The sequence below is a fragment of the Caloenas nicobarica genome, chromosome 15 (genome assembly GCF_036013445.1).
Source record: "Caloenas nicobarica isolate bCalNic1 chromosome 15, bCalNic1.hap1, whole genome shotgun sequence".
In the NCBI taxonomy this organism is placed as follows: Eukaryota; Metazoa; Chordata; class Aves; order Columbiformes; family Columbidae; genus Caloenas; species Caloenas nicobarica.
The window spans coordinates 8,090,703-8,110,704 of NC_088259.1; the positions used below are offsets into that span (position 1 = coordinate 8,090,703).

The 20,002-nt window shown below is 46.0% G+C and overlaps 2 protein-coding genes across 3 annotated transcripts; one reads left to right on the forward strand and one right to left on the reverse strand.

Annotated features, from left to right (window-relative positions):
• Positions 1–3,393: 3,393 nt before the first annotated feature.
• LOC135994987 (protein 4.2-like) lies at positions 3,394–12,650 on the forward strand. 2 transcript variants are annotated; one of them, XM_065645947.1, is made up of 13 exons: positions 3,394–3,490; positions 4,496–4,681; positions 5,383–5,613; positions 6,211–6,329; positions 7,058–7,180; positions 7,570–7,747; positions 8,129–8,267; positions 8,654–8,757; positions 9,072–9,314; positions 10,129–10,446; positions 10,754–10,911; positions 11,352–11,485; positions 12,392–12,650. In XM_065645947.1, the coding sequence occupies exons 1-13, from the start codon at positions 3,481–3,483 to the stop codon at positions 12,540–12,542; spliced, it is 2,094 nt and encodes a 697-aa protein (XP_065502019.1). In that variant the 5' UTR covers positions 3,394–3,480; the 3' UTR covers positions 12,543–12,650. The 2 variants fall into 2 exon arrangements, with proteins under 2 accessions (XP_065502019.1, XP_065502021.1); XM_065645949.1 differs by lacking the exons at positions 11,352–11,485; positions 12,392–12,650 and having other exon boundaries at positions 10,768–10,906.
• Positions 12,651–13,127: 477 nt separating this feature from the next.
• On the reverse strand, positions 13,128–19,942 carry CCNDBP1 (cyclin D1 binding protein 1). Its single transcript, XM_065645950.1, has 11 exons — positions 19,814–19,942; positions 19,677–19,736; positions 19,075–19,154; positions 18,374–18,455; positions 17,832–17,928; positions 16,586–16,659; positions 16,206–16,282; positions 15,465–15,718; positions 14,994–15,054; positions 13,920–13,966; positions 13,128–13,532 (listed from the first exon to the last, which is right to left on the reverse strand). Exons 1-11 carry the CDS (start codon positions 19,878–19,880, stop codon positions 13,424–13,426), a joined length of 1,008 nt encoding a protein of 335 aa, XP_065502022.1. The 5' UTR covers positions 19,881–19,942; the 3' UTR covers positions 13,128–13,423.
• Between the last annotated feature and the right edge of the window lie 60 nt (positions 19,943–20,002).

Consider the following 20,002-nt stretch of genomic DNA (forward strand, 5'->3'; position numbering starts at 1 on the left):
ACACAGATTAAACTGAGGTCCCATTTAAATTTCTTTGATTTAAAGCCAACAAAAATCTTCAAAACTTGTAAACTCCTACTTTGTACATCAGTTACAATATTTTGCCACCCAGACATATATATACTTGCAAGGAAGGCAGAAGCTTGTCAAAACCAGTCAGCCCGGAGAAACCGTAATGAAGATTGAAAAGGACACACACATAGAAGAATTGGCATTTCTCCAGGGAAAGGAGAGGGGAATAGGTAGTTTTGCACCTAGCAGTTAAGTCTCGCAGGATCTTGGAAAGTCAGGGTATACAATCCTCCACTAGCCTCAGAAAGGGCCTTGAGGTAGGGATGGTATTTCACAAAATCTCATTAAATCTTGCAAGAATGCAGACTGTCATTACCTGTAACACACAGTACAGGCCAAGCTATTCAAATTCCACCAGTATTTCTTCTCAATGCAAGACAGGAAATTTTTCAGACAGTGCTTGTCACACAAGCTTGGAACGACCTCATCCTAATTAACTATTTGTAAAGGAAGCCTGTTGTTCAAACAAAAATCAGCCCTAGAGCTTGTGCCAAATTCCAAGCTTTGCAAAACTTGAGGTTATTGGCTTCTCAGGGTGTCAGCACTATTAACCGCCCTCAGCAACCACATCCAGTTCTGTTTCAGTGTTACAACGCAGATCTGGCCAGTGCGATGTACAAGAATAAACATTCTTCCTGCGTTAGACGTAAGAGAACTGCTCAATTAAACTAATGATTATTACAGAGGAAAATGTCTAGGTGCCCAAGGAAGGATCAAAATAGCTTTTGCCAAACCTACAATCTCTACACAGCCCTTAGTCAGAAGTCAATGGCAGTTGGTGGAGTAATATACGGCTAATTATTGGTATTTTCCTTTATAAAGATGCAGTTTAAATTGGAGCATGCCCAAGAGGCTGACTCTGCCCTCGTTGCATTCTGATAGCTCAAAAGATTCAAGTAAGCACTAGCTGATATGACACATTCATACTATGAGTTGGTCTTAAAAGACACTAAAATTAGTCTCCAGGATGGCGAATGTTTCTCCCCACCATTCTGTTCTCCTGATCCAAGTTTCTAGTGCCTTGATTCAGGCAGTCAATTAAATTACTACCCTTTTAGAGATTAAAGCCAAACCAAAACAAACAGAAATAGCCAAAGTTGGCAGTTTCAAATCACTTGGTTCTTCTGGCTGTCACCAAAGCTGCATTGCTTTACCACTTGTTATCTATCACTCTTGTGTACTGAATGCAGAGGGTGCTGCTCACTGTAAAAGACAAAACAAAACGCACAGTGTAAGCATTTCTTGTTGCTTTAAGAAACAAGAAATTGCACCAAAACAGGAAAATTCACATCTATTTCATGGACGTGCCATGTCACAGCTGGAAATAAAAGGGAGACTTAGATGTACGTATTTTTTTTAACACTGCATTCAGGAAGAGACCCAGTTATTAAAGATTCTGACGTAACATTTTAAGCTTCTATTTTTATAGGTAATAAAGATGATAAAGATTTTTACAGATTTATGTTTGGACCTGTAAAACAAAAAGAATCCCCCATCACTATAAAGATGATATCACAGTAATATCCAGGCAGGATGGATACTTTCAAGGATCCTATGGATCACTTTTCCTTTAGATTTCTATGAGCATGTTGGGGATGTAGTGAATATGAAGTGACAATCCCTGCCGACATGAGGCAGCAATGTGCTCCTGCCACAAAAGGGGTAATGCCACCCTGGGGCCCGCCAGGTAAAGTGCTGCCAGCAGGCGGAGGAAGGTGATTGCCCTTCCTTCAGCACCGGTGAGGCCACACCTGCAGCAGTGTCCAGCGCTGGGCTCATCGGTACGAGAGACACGGAATCCTGGAGAGTCCAGCAAAGGGCCACAAAGATGATGAAGGGACTGGAGCTCCTCATACGAGGAAAGGCTGACACAGCTGGGACTGTGCAGCCTGGGGAATTTGCCAATGTACATAAACACCCGAAGGAGGGTGAAAAGAGGGCAAAGCCGGGCTCTGTTCAGTGGTGCCCAGCGACAGGACCAGAGGCAACGGGAACAACCTGAAACACGGGAGGTTCCCTCTGAGCACCTGGAAACACTTTTTCACCATGAGGGTGACTGAGCACTGGCACAGGTTGCCCTGAGAGGCTGCGGAGCCTCCGGCCTTGGAGATCTTCAAAAGCCGTCTGGACGTGGTCCTGGGAAATCAGCTCTAGGTGGCCACACGCGAGCAGGGGGTGGGACAAGATGATCTCCAGAGGTCCCTTCCAACCTCAGCCACTCTGCGATTCCATGAAGGCAAACCTATACAAGTAAGGCTATGCCATAAAAGACTAACACTAAGAGAGTTTGTATTTAGCTTAAATGATGCATATAAGCAAACAATTGTAAAGCCTACGAAAAACGTCAAGCTCATTGGACCATATTGTGCAGCAACTATCTAGTATATATCCAAACCTCATTCTGGAATGGCTAAAACTATCTCTGAATGCATCACTGCTTATGTAACATCTGGGTTTCTTTTCCCTATTGTATATGTGCCTACACTGATCTCTACTTTCTATTTTATGGCCTAGTCATTCAATATCTTCAGATTCTTTGACAACTTTTGCAAAGCTGCCTCTCTCATCTTTACTACTCAGAATAACCGAGCAAGTCTTGCCGCGTCATGTCTTCATACTAGCTTCTCAAATTGTTCATGAGTTTGTGGGAGATCATAGATTTCTGCAAAACTACTGGCGGCTCCACAATGAAAACTGTTTCTTTCTGCTTAGTTCCTGTCTTTTGACCAATTATTTATTGATGCAGTGACCTTCCTTTCGTATTACAGCAACTTCAAGAATGTATTTAGTCCAAGTCACCAGTGTGATATTTTTAAATAGTCTGCATTACGCTACAGAAATTCTACTTCTTTTAGTTGTTGCTTTTAACAAGTTTCCTCATTTTGAAGTGGTCCCGCTTTTTTGAATTAGGCACAAGGGCAATGGATGTATTGACCTTTTATTTTTAACTCCTTGAAGGGTTTAGTATCTAAGTAGCTTAGGGTCAATGTTGGCGAGCAGCTCCTCAACACTTACGTTTGAGGTAAATTCTGTGCATTGTTTAGAGCCAAGTTAAGATTTGCATTTCCTACTCTGGGGTCCCCAATGCACAGCTCTATGAAGAAATTGTCACCAGCTGTCTTTAAAGGCTTTACATCCCACTGTGGAACTTAACCTCCCCTGCATGTTGGAAAAGTCACCCATTTCTGCTCTTTAGTGTGGTCTGAGAGATAAGAGCCCTCAACTTCTGCGCAGCAGGCCAGCAAGATAAGCTGAAGGAGAGGCGGCAACATCACGTCCCACCCTGTATAAAGAAATCGAACAAACAACTTCGCAAGTGGATCATTTTTTAAAGAAAGCTGACCGAAGGAGCCATTGCAAAACAGAGCAAGCAGGAGCTGAAGACTTTCACGGTACAGTCAACTAGACATGGGCCAAGGTAAGCAAAAATCACTTTGGTTAGTCCCAAGCGTTTGCCAGTTGTCTGTTGGGAAAAACAACTGTACCTACTCTAAGACAGCATTCATGAGGATTGTAGAAGAGGTGAGCTTCTTACCGGGCAGGAGCCAAGAAAGTGCTCCAAAGGCTAAGGAAGTTCAGTTTGCACAAAAAGGGACAGCGAACAAAAGCTGGTATCAATGCCTAAGAGGAGTTTGAGAGGAGCAGTAAGAGGCAGCTAAGGCAGACATGTGAGAGTCTGGAACCAAGGGCAAGTAAGTTACCCTCAGCTCGGGGATGGGGGTAAGGGGTGGCGGGAGGTAAGCCAGACCGCAAAACTGAAGCAGGGGGATGACTGTTTTAGCCACCTGAGCAAGCAGAGGGTCCAGGTTCCAAGCAACCTTGAAGAAAGTGACAAGATCCATGAAAAGTCATATGAAGGAGAGGTAGCCAGACTGCATACGACTCGCCAGTCTAGAAGACGGCCAGGACAGCTTCATCAGAGAGAAGAAAATATACAAGGTCAGAGCTGGCTCTGCAAAGTTTAAACTGGTGCAGGGCTTGTCTCCTGTGCACAATTTCAACCACATGTCCACATGGAGAGATGCTGGTTTGAGTGCCATCAGTGCCCTTGAGTACACAGAGCAAGACTCCCAAGTTGTCACAGTGCATGCTCAGTGCTAACCACAACATCTGTATCATCTGAACACTCAGGTCTGTTCCATGCCCTCTCCCGGGCAGGAAGGAGCTTTTGCGTAATCACTTAGTTCATTTAATGAGGCTAAGGTATAAGCAAAGGCAGCTCATTAGCTACTTGACACAAGAACAACCAAGCTCAGAGTGAAGGCCCTTAACAGTTACCGGGCAGGAAGTCTCGGAGGCAGGGGGGCACTGTCTGAGCAGAGAAACACAGGACCGGCTGTTTGTGTGTCTCAGGCTCTGGCCCAGGGCCAGGCTGTGGGCACCTCAGAGCCTCACACTCATTCTATGTCCCTTCACACTACAGGTCTGAGCATCAAAAAATGTGATTTCAAGATCACAATGAACAACAATAACCACCACACAGAAGAAATCAGCACTGAAAGGCTTATGGTGAGGCGGGGGCAGCCATTCACTATCACTGTGATCTTCTCAGCTCCAGTACACGGCTACCTGCAGCACCTGAAGAGGACCTTCCTCATAGTACAGACAGGTAATATCACTTCCACACCTATCACAGCTCTGGTCCTCCACCCACCCGAAGATGAGAGCTGGTGGCAAAAGCCAGCTCCGGGGCTGGACAGAGGTGCCCACATTTAGAACTGAGGCCAGTGAACTGATTATCTAAGGCAGACTAGAGTCTCCTGCTGCTGGGACTGCAAGGTGAAAACTAGATCAGATCTCTTTCCAGAAGAGAGACTGCAGCCCAATAACCAATGCAGGTTCACTGCTCTATGATTTGAACGTACTCACAGGATCTCTCCTCTCTCATGGCTTTTCATTTAGGAATATTCAAACTTAGCTAGCCTGTTACCGATGTGTTCTGTTACGGTGGTTTCTAGTGAGACCCCTGAGAAGGGCAGCAGCATTCAGCCCCAGCTTGTTTTATTGTAATCTGAGTGTTTGGCTGTGACTTTTGTTACAAGAGGCTGAATCCCTGAAGTGGCAGGTTTGCACCATTCTGGCTGTTCCTGGTTTCTACAAATCTATGAAATACACATCCCACTTTCAAACATGTACGCCTGAGTGCAGCACTAACCTCAGCAAGATTTACTAGTATTAAGGTGCCAAAGGGTTAAGACTCTCTCACAAGAAAGGAGAGCTATGGCTCCAGACACAGACGAGGTCCCTGCAATCTACACGGGGTGAGGATCCATGTCTGGAAGAGACACAACCAGATCTCTTTGGCTGCAGGATCACATCCTTCCAAAGCAGATGGAACCCGGACTGAATTTCCCATCTCCAGCCTGGGAGACCAGAAGCAGTGGAGTGCGGCACTGGAAGAACAGAACCCGCACTTCTGGACCATCTCTGTGAGCACACCTGCCAATGCTCCCGTTGGCCAGTACACGCTGCTCTTGCATGCCTCCAAGTCTGACTGTCTCCTGGGCAACTTCACCCTCCTCTTTAATCCCTGGTGCCGAGGTATGTGATCAGAAACAGGCAGGCTGGGATCAGTCACTTCACAAAACCAGCTTTTGAGCTCTGGCACTCTGCCCCCATGGAGGTCAAGGTGGACTCACCTGGCGATCCCCACCACTCCTGCTCTGCTCCTCACAATGCCTTAGGAAGGAGGAAGGGGCTAATAAAAGCTCAAAGCTGCCTGCCTCAGCACTTCTGCCCTGTTCCCGGAATACTCCACTGCCAGAGCCCTGTCCTCCTGCTAAGGAAAAAATGTTTGATAAAGCGCTTCCTATAATAAAGATTTTAACATAAGTCAAGATTATAATTGGTCTGATTAAGACCACTGTATCTTTCTCAGGAATAGAGAAGTCAACAGCCAGGAAAGTAAAAGAGGCAGTTAGTGCAATAGCCTAGGTCTGGAGGAACATTTTGAACAAGAAAACAGAAATGACAATCAAATAATTCTTTCCTATCTAATTCAGAATCTGCAGTATATTTTCAGGGCAGAATGCCAGGAACTGCTGAAGTCCCTGGAGTGGAGTCTGCTGATGTAAGAGAGATGCAAGTGCATCTGACACCAGGAATGCTTTCTTCCCGACGCTTTTTTCCTCTGTCTAGATGACGAGGTGTTCTTGGCTAATGAGGCACAGCGTCAGGAGTACATTTTAAACCAAGAGGGTGTCATCTACTGGGGGACTGAAAATGCAGTCCTAGCACAACCCTGGGACTTCGGTCAGGTAAGCAGAGGTCCAATCTGTCTGTGTTCTCTTATAGCCAGCAGCAGAGGAAGGGTGCGTATCTCCTGTGTGTATAGGACACCATCCATTTCCATACTGTGGCTTTGATGAAAGAACTTGGTCTCTGCACTCACTGTCTTTGTCTGAGACTGTGCAGGAGAACAGGGACCTGTGTATGATGTCCCATAACTCCCTGTATGTAATTTTAGCTGCCTTCTCAGGCTGTCCTCTATGAAGAAATGCATTGATCTGTATCTGGGCTTTGTGTGCCTTCTTTTTGTCAACAGATATTAAAGAACTTAAGGGCTTATTAATACTGTTTCTATTTTATAGGTAAAGTGAAGACAACTAAATCTTCCAATTTGCCCAAGGCCGTCTGACACAGCCAGTGACTAGAATGGGATTTTATTCCATTTTAGTGCCACCAGATCACAAAAGTAGCTCCACGCCAACCTAGAGAGTGCTCCAGAAAAGCGTTTATTTCCCTCAATCAGGGGATGAAGTATCATTCTAATGCATTTCCCCACCTTGCTTCAACAAAGCTGTAGGCCTGCCTTTAGCATGTTGTGCCCTCCCTCCAAATCTCTGCCTGGAGCTCTCCCCCACAGCCCACTTACGTAACACTACCAGAAAGGGAGAAATATTCTGCACAGTTACAAAGCCTTGCAGGGATTCCAGAGAACAAATGTTCAGGCCAAACTTCCTGAAATGTTGTGTTCTTGTTTCAGTTTGAGGAGGATATAGTTGACATTTGCTTCGCACTGCTGGATATAGGTGAACGCCATCAACGGGACAAGGATCACACCCAGCGCAAGAACCCTGTTCACATCTCCCGCACAGTTGCCGCCATGGTAAGGAGAGCAGATGGCAGCACTGACCCTAGCAGAAAAAACCCAAATGCACCGCGAAGGCTAACATCTCCTCAGTCCCAGTTCATAACAACCCACTGACCAAAGAGGACGCCTCTCCAGGGCTGTTACACACAACGCCTCCTGCCCATCTCCAGCCCTTCCTGATATTCTTGCAGCAGACAAGTAGTGCTGCAGGAGTTTCTTAGCGGAGTTACTGAATAAATCTCAGGGGAGACTGTTGCACCTGTTCTGCTCAGCCATGACCTTCATGCTTTGCACAAACGCCCCTTTAGTTTCATCTGCCTTGGGAGTAGCTTCGTCAAGCAGGATGAGGTGTAGCTACCAAAGAGAGGCAATTCCTTAATCCATCTTTCTCTCATCCTCTGCAGCTGAACTGTGACAAGCTTAGAGGAATCCTGACAGAATGTGGGACCAGGCAATACTGCGATGGGACACCCCCTTCCCAGTGGCTGGGAAGCAGCCCCATCCTCCGGCAGTGGCTTGCATCGCAATGCAAGCCTGTTCGCTACGGGCAGTGCTGGGTGCTTGCTGCAGTCATGTGTTCAGGTACAGTAGTGGTCAAAGACTTTTGTGTTGAGCAAAGCCTTATTTGGTCTGTAGAACCCCTAGCATATGTCTACATGTGTGGATTAACACAGATCCCAGTAATATAACCTTTAATTTTTAGATAAGAGGCAGATCCTCTGAGTTTCCTCATCAACATTCAGCATCACTAACTTTGAGATAAAAGCATGTCAGTACACACCATTCACTGAATGTATCTATGATAGCTTATTCCCTGAGCGGGCGATGCCTCTTGCAAAGCCCAAACGGCAGGCCTGGTGTCATTCCTAATAGTCCTAGCACCAAAAAAGGCTCTACATCTATCAGCAGAGGCACCCTTAGGGCAGGATGCTCAACTGATTCACAGCTCTTTCTTCTATGCAGTTCTGAGGTGCCTGGGAATTCCTACCAGGGTGGTCACAGGCTTTACATGGGCTCACAACACTAACAGCAGCCTGAGTGTGGATGAGTTTTATGATGAAGATGGGAGACTGCTTACACAAGACAAGAGTGCCCGTGTCTGGTAAGAAAACATGGCAGGGCCCAAGTAAGAATTTGAGACAATACCCGGATCCAGGAAGTGATAAGGGAGGGGAAAGAAAGAGTTAAAACAGCTGCAGGGAGGTGGACAGGAGACAGCTCAGCTGAGATCCTGTCTACATGACCTGTTCTTGAGACATTGCTGCAACACAAACTGAAGAGCACCCTATTACTAGGGTCCACAAAGGAATAACAATAGCCCAGTCCAGCTGGAGAAACTCCACTTGTGTCAAAAACCAAGGTCTCTGCTCTCCTCAACATGCATGGAGCTCTTTCAAAGGAGTATTAATTGGCTGTGGTTTGGCTAAAACTTTCCTGTACCTCAGGGCTCAGTCCCTTGGTATAAGCACATGATGTTGTCTCTTGCAGGACCTTCCACGTTTGGAATGAATGCTGGATGGCTCGAGCGGACTTGCTACCAGAGTACAGCGGGTGGCAGGCACTGGATGCCACCTGCCAGGAAAAAAGCAATGGTAAGATATCAAAGATGGGCTTTGGGAGGCAGAGAGGGAAGCAGAGTGGAGAGCAAATAAAGCAGCTCAATATTCCTCCCTCCCCCAGCTTCCAACAGAATGATGCAAAAGGACAGGACTCAGCCTGTTGACTTTAATCATCATCCATCAGTTTGGCTTGTGCAGCTTGTGTAGCTCTAAGAGCTCTGTCACAGGACTGTTCCCTCATGTCCTCTTGAATCAGATACTTCACCACTCCTACTATAGGTCTAAACTAGGCATGGGTCTGGTTGGTAAAGCATCTGAATCTTAACTGGGCCACATTTTCTCTTCAGGTCCATCCTTCTGCGGGCCAGCCCCTGTTCACGCCATCAAGGAAGGGGACACAGAAGTTGATTATGATGTCTGCTACTTCTTTGCTGCCATCAATGCCAAGTGCCAGGTCTGGATACAAAAAGCAGATGACACCCTAATGCCAGCTCTCAGTGGCACAAAGTACACTGGCAACAACATCAGCACCAAGGGTGTGGGCAGTGAACGCTGTGAGGACATCACACACAACTACAAGTATCCGGAAGGTACGGGGTAGGCAAGTGACTGCTCACATTCCCTGCCAGCATCACGAGTAAAGCACTGGAGAGCAGAGCTATACCACAGCATTAGGGTCATCCACCTCTCCTGCTTCCACTTCCTGAACACTTTGTTCTTGCTGTCCACAGAATCAAAGCACAGGTCATACCCCAAACTTCCTCCTGCTGAATTATTTTAACCAGCTCTCTAGAAGACCAGGCCTTTCTTCACCAGGCACTTTCCTGTCTGGAAAACCTTCTTTCCTGATTTCTGTTACTTTATACTCTGTACATTCACGTCCCATTACCCCTGTAATATATAAAGATATACTTTAGACTCCAGCTTTCTGAAAAGGACTGTTGTGCTCCCAGATCTTGTCTAAACCCCTCCCTTAAAAGGTAGGTCTCCTCCAGAATCTATTACTGAGTGCTGTTTCCTTGACCCAACTCTACCATCGCATCTCAGCCTATGGCACTCTGTTGCCCTGGCTGCAGTCCAGCACAAGAGAACACAGAGCTGTGCCCCAGCCACGGCTGCAGTTAGAGGCAACGGCCTCTTTAGCTCTGACAGGTGTTAGCACCAAGGTGCTTTACAAACTATGACAAAACTTTCCAAGCAGAATGTTTCAGGTACATCCAACTAAAGTCCTTTCAGCTGAAATTCTCAAACTGCTCTAACCAGAAGCACAACAGGATCTCTGTGCTCTTAGAAAGTTATCTACAGCGCTGCCAGGATAATTCAATGCCATCCCTCTGCATTTACTGCTTCACAATAATAAACAGGAAAGAATACTAAAATACGTGCGCTTTTTTTTGGTGACAGGTTCCCTTCAGGAAAAAGAAGTACTTGACAAAGTCTACAGAAAGATAAAGAAACTTGAGAGAACCAGCAGCAGTGAAACACAGTTTAGCTCCATTCCTGCTGCCCTTGAAGAGCCAGTTAACCTTTTCATCCACCTCCAGTCAGAGAGTTCTCTGCTACTGGGCCGAGATGTTCCACTTTCCGTTGCAGTGTTTAACCACAGTGGTATAGAAAAGGCTACTAACCTGGTAGTTGGGATCCAGTCTCTACATTATGATGGTGTGCCCATTACCCAACTGTGGAAGGAAGAGTTTAATTTTATCCTCAAAAGCAATGAAGGTAAGGACTCTATGGGGTGCATGGTTAGAAAAGTATATCAAGTCCTCTCACTTCAGGAAAAATGCACTTAGCCGTAAGTTTACAAAAGGCTGGCTGAATAGTTGATTGTAGGCGATTGAAATAAAACACTTTGGCAACATCACCAGAGAGACTTTGAATCTGCAAATCCAGTTGGGATCACTTAGGTTTTCAAATGCTGCAGCTTTTAGTACAATGTTGGGCACTAGACACCCCTAGGTGCCATGCAGATTAAGACCAGACTGTACTTACCCTCTGCATTGTCATCTTTCACCTCTTTGTATTCCAGCTAACAATCTGCAGGTTTTTGTGCCTTACTCACAGTACAGAGAAGAGCTGGGAGAAAACCATCTGCTTAGGCTGACTGCCATGCTGAGAGATGAGGACTCCTACATATATTTTGCACAGGAAGAGATCAGCATTTGTGATCCCCCTCTCACTATCGAGGTGAGATCGGTCTATCATTCTGTTACTTCAGCAGTGAGAAAACAGCTTTCATAGTCATAAGCAGCAAAAAAATTCTGCTGGGTTGAATGGCTCTCCTCATGCTGTCTTCTTTCAAAGCACTGAGACATCAGTTTGCGAAAGGTGAGATGTGCCACACTGTTGTATACAGTATTCCCACCTCTACTTTTGTCTATGTGCAAACATACAGAAATCCCAATGACTCCTAACTCACCAGCATAGAGATCAGAGGTTGCAGAAAGAAACTACAGCAGAAAACTGTAGTTGAGAAGAAAGTAAGCTGGACTTTGCCTCTTCTAGCAATTGGCAGCTCAGGCTGCAACCTCTGGCACCAAAAAAAAAAAAAAAAAAATTATCTCCCCTTAATCGTAAAAGAAACTTTTTCTGTCCCTCAGTTTCAGCTCATTTTCTTCTTTCAACAGTTTCCAGAAAACATGGTGCAATATCAGCCAAGCACAGCAAAGATCAGCCTCCTGAACCCTCTCATTGAACCCCTGAAGAAGTGTGTGATAGTGGTTGCAGGGCGAGGGCTCATTTACAGACAAAGGAAGTACAGGTAAGTGCAAACTGATTAATCTAAGAATGGTAAATGGAAAAAGAGACACAATACAAGCTAGAGAAACCCTTGCACAGGAAAGGCTCTCCCCAAAAATAAGCAGGCAAAATGTGGCAGGAAGAGACTGCTGCAGCATGAAAGCCCCAGGCATCCCATCCTTTATTTACAGATAATAAAGAAGATTTTCACACTGAGAAAAAAAAACAGCCAGATAACAGAACTTTCAACAGATGTGTAATACATAAGTTGAAGCCAGTATAATATTTGTGAAAGCTTCAACCCCAAAGGTTAAAGGAAAGGCCCCTGCCAACAAAAAGGGTAACAAGAGAGGTACCGTAAGACTTATGCAAAACCACACATTAACTAAGACAACAGTTATGGGTCACTGAAATGAGCTATGAAACTTAGAAATTGTTTGATGTTGAGAAATCAATTGCTTTTTAGCTAGCCACTTGAATAAGCGGGGTAAAACTTTACTGTTTGTGACATCTCTTTCCACCCATTACCCACTGCCAGCAATAAAGAGAGTCCCTGGGTACAATTTTAAGTGTCTTCCCCTTCTCTATAGAAGAACCAGGCAAACCTGACTTAGCCAAGAGTCATCCAAAAAGGCATGCTCTCCTTTACATGAAAAAACCCGCATTTCTCTCAAGAAACTTCATTAGGACAAAGTAACCTTAGATGCCTCTATGGGGAGTTCAACCCTCCTGACATATTTCCCTCTCAAACCACAGTCAGATCACAATTCCATTGTGGTAGTTTAGGTAGCTGCTAGCATTCTTCTGCCCTTTTTTTTTTCCCCTCTCATTTTTTTGGCACCACACTCCCGTCTAGCAAACGCATTTTTCCTGGGAACCAGAAATACAAAGAGGTGTGCTTCCTGTATTATCCCTTCTCACCTTTCAGGCTGGGCTCTGTGCAACCTAAAAGCACCCAAGAGCTGCAAATCCCACTCACCCCCATCCAAGCAGGGCCCAGAAGACTCACTGCACATCTTACCTGCCTTCAACTCCAGAACCTGAAAAGCTACAAAACTATCGACGTTGCAGCTGCCTGATGCCCAGCTTAGAACAGGTCCTGCTGTCCTGTTTACGGAAGAGTGGTCATGATCGGTGCTCTGATCTTCAGCAAGCATAGTTGTTAACAGTTTAATTAAAGTTATATTTGAAACCACGTCTGACTTTGATTATTTGTACAAACTCAACTCGCTCCCATCTGCCACTATGCCCACTCTCCAGTTTTATAAGTTGAACCTTACTGTGACAAAGATGGGCTAAAGGTTCAAGCAGATGCTGCACTTCTCACCACACATACATGCTGAACCAACCACTGCTTAGTCATCTTTGCCTATCCGTGGCAAAAAAAGCAAATCCTAGAACTTTAAAGTGACGATAGACATAGCATTCCTCTAGAGATATACTCTTATCCCTCTACAGATCCTTGATGTTGGTAAAGTAGTAAATATTTCTACCACTTTCTGAGGAAATAGAAAAGATACATAGTTCGCTCTTCTCTAAGGGTAGACAGGAAATAGCAGTAGGGCTGCATATTTTTAATGGTTCTTCAGGCTGCTTGCAAAAGCAGCACAACCCTTCCTGTCTGTATATATCCTCTGCCACCTGAAAACAGATAAAGCCACTCATGCAAACCTAGCAATATTTTATTGTTCTTTGAACCCCATAGTAGCTGTAACGTCTGAAGAATGGGGCACATTCACAGCATTAAGATGCAGCAGTGCACAATCCCAGGAATCCAAGCAAAATGACACCTCCTGCAGCAGCAAAGGACAACTTCCTGGGAAAACTTTACCAAGTGGCAGTAACGTTCTCTCCTAAAAACATTGTTCTCATCATTCTCCCAGTAGCTGGAGAACAGTGAGATTCACTGGAAAAGCGTATGCCAGAGCCAATGGCAGCAACACACGTAGACTTGGAAGAGCTAAAGCTGACCCTGTGTGAAGTTCTTGATTTTGTTCATGTTGTGATCTACCGCGCCAGTTAGAAACTGCACCCAGCCTTCCTCTGATGGTGGACATACGTGGCTTGTCCTGCAAAAGTGGAGGAAATTCATTAGGAAACCTTCCTGGGTGTCTTATACCCATATGTTGTCTGGATGCATAGGTATCATGAAGTCTTGAGTTACCACAGCATGAAAGACAGGACTGCTATAGCCTCAGAGCGCTTTGAGCAAGGAAGAACCCACATCCATGTCTCTAGTCCCAAACCTCAACACATATGTGTGTGTCTTCGGCGGGAACCACCTTCATCCCTACCATCCTTTTCTTACTCCCGTGCCTTTGTGACTGGATAACATCATAATTTTTCCAAAATGCCTGCATTTACAGTCCAGAAATGAGTCACCTTGACAGGAGGCAGAAAGATATCAACCTTCAAAGCAGGGAACACACACTTCTAAAACTGTAACTCATACTCACTTCGTAATCTCCAAGACTTTCTTTAATACTGAGGCCAATTTAGCAGCCTAGAAAGAAACAAAGGGGAAATAAAGTGAGCCAAATGTGGAAAGAAAGGGGGTCAGCAATACTGGAAAAGAAAGGGGGCGTGTAGGAATTCCCAACAAGAAAGAGTAAAACTGCCACAGATCCTGAGGCAGAAGCTACCTCTGCCACTGCCATGCCGGGAGCATCTCCCAAGCTACTGCTGGCTGGGACAAGTGGAAATAAAGACACACTGGTTTTTAAATCATACATTAAAGCGCTTTCTTCTTTAAAAAGATAAGTCTATTATAAATTAGTAACTGATATTAAGACATGAAGTTACAGGTGACTGACTCTAATGCAATTTGGTATTAAGCAAGAGGGCCTTTTTTACCTCCCAAAAAACCAAGCCACTGATCAAAGGCACAAAAGCAGAATTAAGAATAAAAAAAAAAAATTAAAAAAAAAAATCACAGATATGAGAACATACATACTTAATTTATGACGGAAGGGACCCCTGGAAGTCACCTAGTACAATCTCCTGCTAAAAGCAAGGTCTACCTCAAAGTTCAGTCAGGTTGCTCAGAGCCTTGCCCTGTCAAGTTTTGAGTCTTGCCAAAGATGGAGATTCCACTGCTTTCTCTAAGCAGCTTATTTCAGTGCTTAACCACTCTCCCCGTGAGATTTTTTAATTTGCATTTTTAATTTAGATAACTTTTTTTGAGCAAGTCTACATTATCCAAGGAAGAAAGTGGACATGCAGTACATTGGCAGCCTTAGGCCTCACTTCCCTGAGGTACCATCATTGGATGTCTTTATGGATTATGGTTCTAAGTCAAAGCTCAAGTGGCCACGTTCTTCCCTGAAGAAGTAAAGATGAGGGATGCATTTCCACCTGAAGGAAGCTAAGCGTGCAAGAACCAAAGCGGACTCTTCATCCCCAGGAACTTGTTACTGAGACCGTCACTAACACCCACCTCTCCCTGACAGTCACATAATCCCTCCAATTCAATTTCTTTCCCTTCCCTACAGTCAAGCGAGTAGACCCACATGTAGGCTGCAGACACTTACGTTGAGTCGCACAGCCAGCTCATTCACGGGTGGATACATGCTCAGTGCCAGCTCATCAACACTAGAATAGAAGAGAGGGGAGCAATGGAAGAAAAGTCCTGATAGTACGGCTCACCAGTCCTGGTCAAAGTCTACACCCACCCCGAACGTAAGTCAGAAATGGCAGCGTGTGACAAGGAGACATCAGTCATATCCATGGGATGCTCGCGCTGCCTTCCCAGACACCTGCGTGCCACTCTCACCTTGGAGTGAGACAAGGCCACAGCTCCACCCCAAGCTGCAACTTACGTTCCTCTCCTAACCTGCACAACTCTCAACAGCCTATGCCGTAACAGCCTTCCCACCATGCCTGCTTCCACCGCCTGCTCACAGCTTCAATGTCATAAAGGTTTTCCTGACCCATTTGCTAGACCTCAAGAAAGACAGGGACTGCTCTGGAACAAAAAGCAGCATGGGGAGAGACCTGCTTACCTTGGACTGATCTCATTAGCAATGTCTGCAAGATCATCCAGCTGAGCAATCTGCTCTGGAGAATCAGCTTTGCCATGAGCCTTCACTACACCCAAGACCTTCTTCAGGCAAGCTTTAGAAGCCTTCATTAATCCCATGCAGGAGCTAAGCAGCTTCCGGTCAGCTTCTGACCAATATATGTCTCTGTTGCCCCGAAAGCCCAGGTCTTCATCTTCCATGATGTCACTGTAGGGGTCTTGCCCTTCCACCAGAGCCTGAGAAAACAGATGCACTGAAAACCCAGAGCCTGACACTGATTCCAGCAACACCCAGGAGGAAAAGGAAAATCATCTAAAAATCCTACAAATAATTTATGGAAGAATCTCTCTCCCACCAGCACCTCAGTTGCCAGATCCTGCTAATCCTAGCAGGACCAGAGTAAGAAAAACTAATCTCCCACTCAAATTCAACATAGCAAACAGCAAGAACCTGGCAAATAGTGCCATTCTTACACCAACCTAAACCACCCCGCCACCCCTGCCTTCCCTGCAATTTGGGACATGGCTTTATGGACACCTTATTTAAAGTAAATCAGACTTGAGTTTAAATACTCATTAAAATTCAAACATAATACAATAATCTAGCTCATATCAGAACAAATTTAAATCGAAGCCTGTATATGAAACAATCCCTGTGTTCCATCACTGAACCATCACTGCAATCCATCCTGCAGGATCCTCACAGGCTTAGGGGCTTCCTTACATGTTCCATCTCCTCCAGAGCATCCTTGACCACACCCAGGCATGCAGCCAAAACTGATGCAACTGCTGCCTGGTTATCTGCAAAAACAAAAGGATGAAAACTGGCACTGCACTGATTCAAATCAGCGTGCAATAATATTCATTTAGGTTTGTGACATTAAATCTTGAGATTATAGGATCAAACTTTTTGCAGAGCTCAGAGCTGCATTGTTGCCATGCAAAGAATCTGGACTGGCTTCCAATCTTATACATTGGAAAACCAGTCAGGTTTTGCAGAATGACCGAGCCTTCATTGTACTAGCTAGAACGCCTCTTGTAAGTGTTATTGATGTTCTAAGACAACACCTCCTAGTTCCATTGTTCTGCATACACAACACTCACCCCGTGGCAGGTTAGGCACTTGCTCACACGCCCCCCACACACCACCAGTTGATATAAGCTGTTCCTGAGACAACCTGAAACAAAACAAAGCCCCTCACAAAGTTAGACTCAATAACACCACTCTGCTAGACTGTGTTTTTTTCTGCACCAAAGATGATGCACACTAGTAGAAGCTCTGCTGGAAAGATGTCACCAACCAGCTTGTCTCTAGTATCTCATGTCTGTGTAAAGCCAGAAGTGCTGGCTCCTACTGAGTTTAACTATCCACTGGAACAAGAAGCAGGAGACTCTTACGAAGGCCCCTCCAAGTGCTCGGGCATATTATTTATCTTTCAGAATCTATGCAAATCTGAAGTCTGTATTAGAGATTGCTAACTTCTGCTCAATGGCAGTGGTGTGTAATCCGTACAGAGAGGAAGCGGCCCATAGTGGTCCAATAACAAGCTTTATAAAGTTGTGCAATCATGGTGTATGACATGTCACCCCAAGGGCAAAACCAGTGCAAACGCTATCCAGCATGTTCATGCAAATACTGCTCCCAGCATCTTTCCTTGCCACAGACAGGATGAAAATCTATCCCCCATGTAGATAAATGCACCCGACTCAGTCACTAGGACAAGAGGGTACCTTGAGTGTATTCCAACCTCCTAGTTTAGTTGGCTCAGTTGAACAGTTTAGTTGCCTAAGTACAAGGTCAGCTCCTTTGCTGATAGGAGGTGTTGTGAAAAAATCTAGAAGTGAGGACCAGCCCTTCTTTACTAGGAGATGCTTTCGCCCTGAGGTTCTTTTATGGGGCCCTGTTTGTGCTACATCCCAGCCGTGTAGCAGTTATGTCTGCACCCAGTCTTGCACTCCCTTGATCCTGACCTGGGTTTTGAGCCACTCATTTGACCTTCCTGCCATGACTTCAGACCTAGGTCGGTGCAATGGACATGCTGGGCAATCACTGGATGGTGTATGATGCTGGTTACTCTCTCTGGACCTGATCCTGACTTGCTGGCCTGACTTTCCAGCTTGACCTCATCACTATGGGATTATCTGGTGATCTGGACTCTCAGCTGAACCTCACTGCCCTCAGCAGCCCTTCTCTGCTCACTCAGATACTGAGGGATGTGGCCACTGCCCCTTCCTGCCTTGTAACAATGCTCTGCTTCTGCCTCCCTCCCTCAGAGAGCAGCCTGCACTTGCTGCTTCCTAACAAGTATACTTGTAGCTTTGTCCTCCTTTTTTTCTGGAAAATTATTACCTGTCCAATGGAGCACTGAGAATTGTTTCTGTGAGTTGGATCATTCCTTCCACTACATCAGCTGTAGCATCTCGTACTATCTTCCGAAGAGTAGTACCTGGTTGGGATTGAGAAAGAGCAAGGAAGTTGCCACACAATCAGAACAGACAGAAAGCAACTGCTGAAGATGAACACACAAACTTCTCTGCGTGGACACACTGTAAAAATTAAGTTACAGGTATTTTGAAGGAAGCAAAGTATTTCCTAGTTCGAAAAGGACTTCGGACAACGATCTCAACACTTTATAAATATGAATGCCCAATCAACTACGCAGCTTCCTACATTATCACTCTTTCACAGACATCTGTAGGAGTAGACAGACAAGTGGTTCACTCATAAACATGCTGCAAGCCTACAGAGCAGCTGATAATGGAACTACCCGCTTATGATAACTTGCTTCCCTGCAGATGCCAGATCTTACTTTAGTCTCTGGGTTTCTTTATGTAATGGTTAAAGAACCACCACCCTATATAGTGGTGACTGCCCTCCTGTCACTATCTCACCTTGGCCCTTGGGGAGCCAGTAGTACACTGTGGCAACTGCAATAACAGCACTTTGGACATCTTCACTCAGCTTCTGGCAGTCCTGAAACAGACAGGCAAGAGGATTAACCACGAGTAGTGCATGGCTGCACTGTTCTTGAAAAGTCTCACAAGCAATCACATTCAGATTGCTTTGAGAAAAGGGAAGCATAGTACTGGCCATCTTGCTTGAGAAGCAAATGCAGCACAAGAAGATACAGTGAGCAAGCTGTATACATCATCAGCTGGTAAGAAAACACACCCTAGTGGGGTGGTCAGGCATCAGAGAGGAAGAAGTAGTTTAGATCGTTATTCTGAACTGGGGGTGGTTGTTTTTTTTCTCCTCCAAACACAAAAGTGATAAACTTATCTCAACTAACAGCAAAAATCTTACATGTTCTTTGCTAGATCTAAGGTTTGTATTGTCCACTATCAGCAGTCAGCTCTAGATGTTAAAGAAAAGAATGTAAGAATGTTTCTGTTTGGTATGTTTCCCTAACTTACAGAAATTAGTTCTCTGGGCAACTCTTGATTTGCATTAATACACTCTAAATGCACGGCCCATGCTGACACTCCTTGTTTGAGCTGAACCAAATTACTTTGTTATAGTCAAGTGAACCAAGAGGTACCTGAAACTTGCCACATACTCTGCAATTTCGTAGTCTGTGGGGGCTTTCACTCACCTCTGCAGAAGTCAGTACAGGCCCTGAGAATGCCAGACTCAGCTTTGTAGCTTCCTGTGACGTTGCTTGGAATGTCTGACCTAGAAAGTGTTCAATGGAAGCAAAAGAACAGAAAGTAACTTGGGTAAAAGGTAAAAGAACAGAGCAGCTGGACGAGCAATAGCTCTGATGTTACTTTGCTCTACTGCTTGATTAGCATTTCTTTCTTCTAAGCAACAATAAAGAAGAAAAATTCCATGGTATATTTGTGCTGTGTATGTTGCACGTATCCTAGGTCTGCTTTTTTTCTAGTTTTTTTACCTAGCTGGTAGTGACATCCACAACCACATTTTGTGTCCTGCTCCACGACACCTTCACCAGGATGTGCTGTGAGGTTTTAACGGGGACCAAAGGCTTCGGAAACCCAGCTGTGACAGCTGTTGGACGCTGGCCGCTGCTTTGGCACCGCTGGCACCGCCAGCACCGCGGAGTGACAGGCAAAGCCAAAACCAGGGCCGCAAGCCCGGCTGCAGATCGCCCCGCCAGGCAGCGGCACCGCGGCTCCCAGAGCGCCCGGCCCGGCCGCCGCGGTGCGGCCCGGCGCTGCCCGCCCCCCGCCGTACCTAGCGCGTCCCAGAAGCGCGGCAGCTCGAACGGCTCGCGGCCCTCGCCCGGTTCGCCCTCTGTAAAAGCAGAGAGAGACCTCAGCCAGCGGAGAGACCAGACGGCCCGGCCCGGCCCCCGCCGGCCCCGGCCCCACCTCGGACCCGCGCCAGCAGCGCGCACAGCGCCCCGCGCAGCTCCCGCAGCGGCTCCCGGGCCGCCATGGCTGCGCAGCGGCCGGCGCCGCGCAGGCCTCCAGCACCGCCGTGCGTCACACCCGCTTCCGGCGACCGGCGCAACCACGCCGCCCCGCCCCTTCCGGCCCGCCCGCGTCCCGCCCGACAGA

What these genes read in the sequence shown, in the direction of transcription:
- CCNDBP1 (XM_065645950.1), bottom strand. Translation starts at nt 19,880, where the DNA reads ATGGCGGCCCGGGAGCCGCTGCGGGAGCTGCGCGGGGCGCTGTGCGCG. An exon ending in GCTGCTGGCGCGGGTCCGAG is followed by an intron (nt 19,737 to 19,813) that starts GTGGGGCCGGGG and finishes CTGCTTTTACAG; the next exon opens with AGGGCGAACCGGGCGAGGGC. An exon ending in GCGCTTCTGGGACGCGCTAG is followed by an intron (nt 19,155 to 19,676) that starts GTACGGCGGGGG and finishes AACACTTTCTAG; the next exon opens with GTCAGACATTCCAAGCAACG.
- LOC135994987 (XM_065645947.1), top strand. An exon ending in AACCCTGGGACTTCGGTCAG is followed by an intron (nt 6,330 to 7,057) that starts GTAAGCAGAGGT and finishes TTCTTGTTTCAG; the next exon opens with TTTGAGGAGGATATAGTTGA. An exon ending in CAACTACAAGTATCCGGAAG is followed by an intron (nt 9,315 to 10,128) that starts GTACGGGGTAGG and finishes TTTTGGTGACAG; the next exon opens with GTTCCCTTCAGGAAAAAGAA.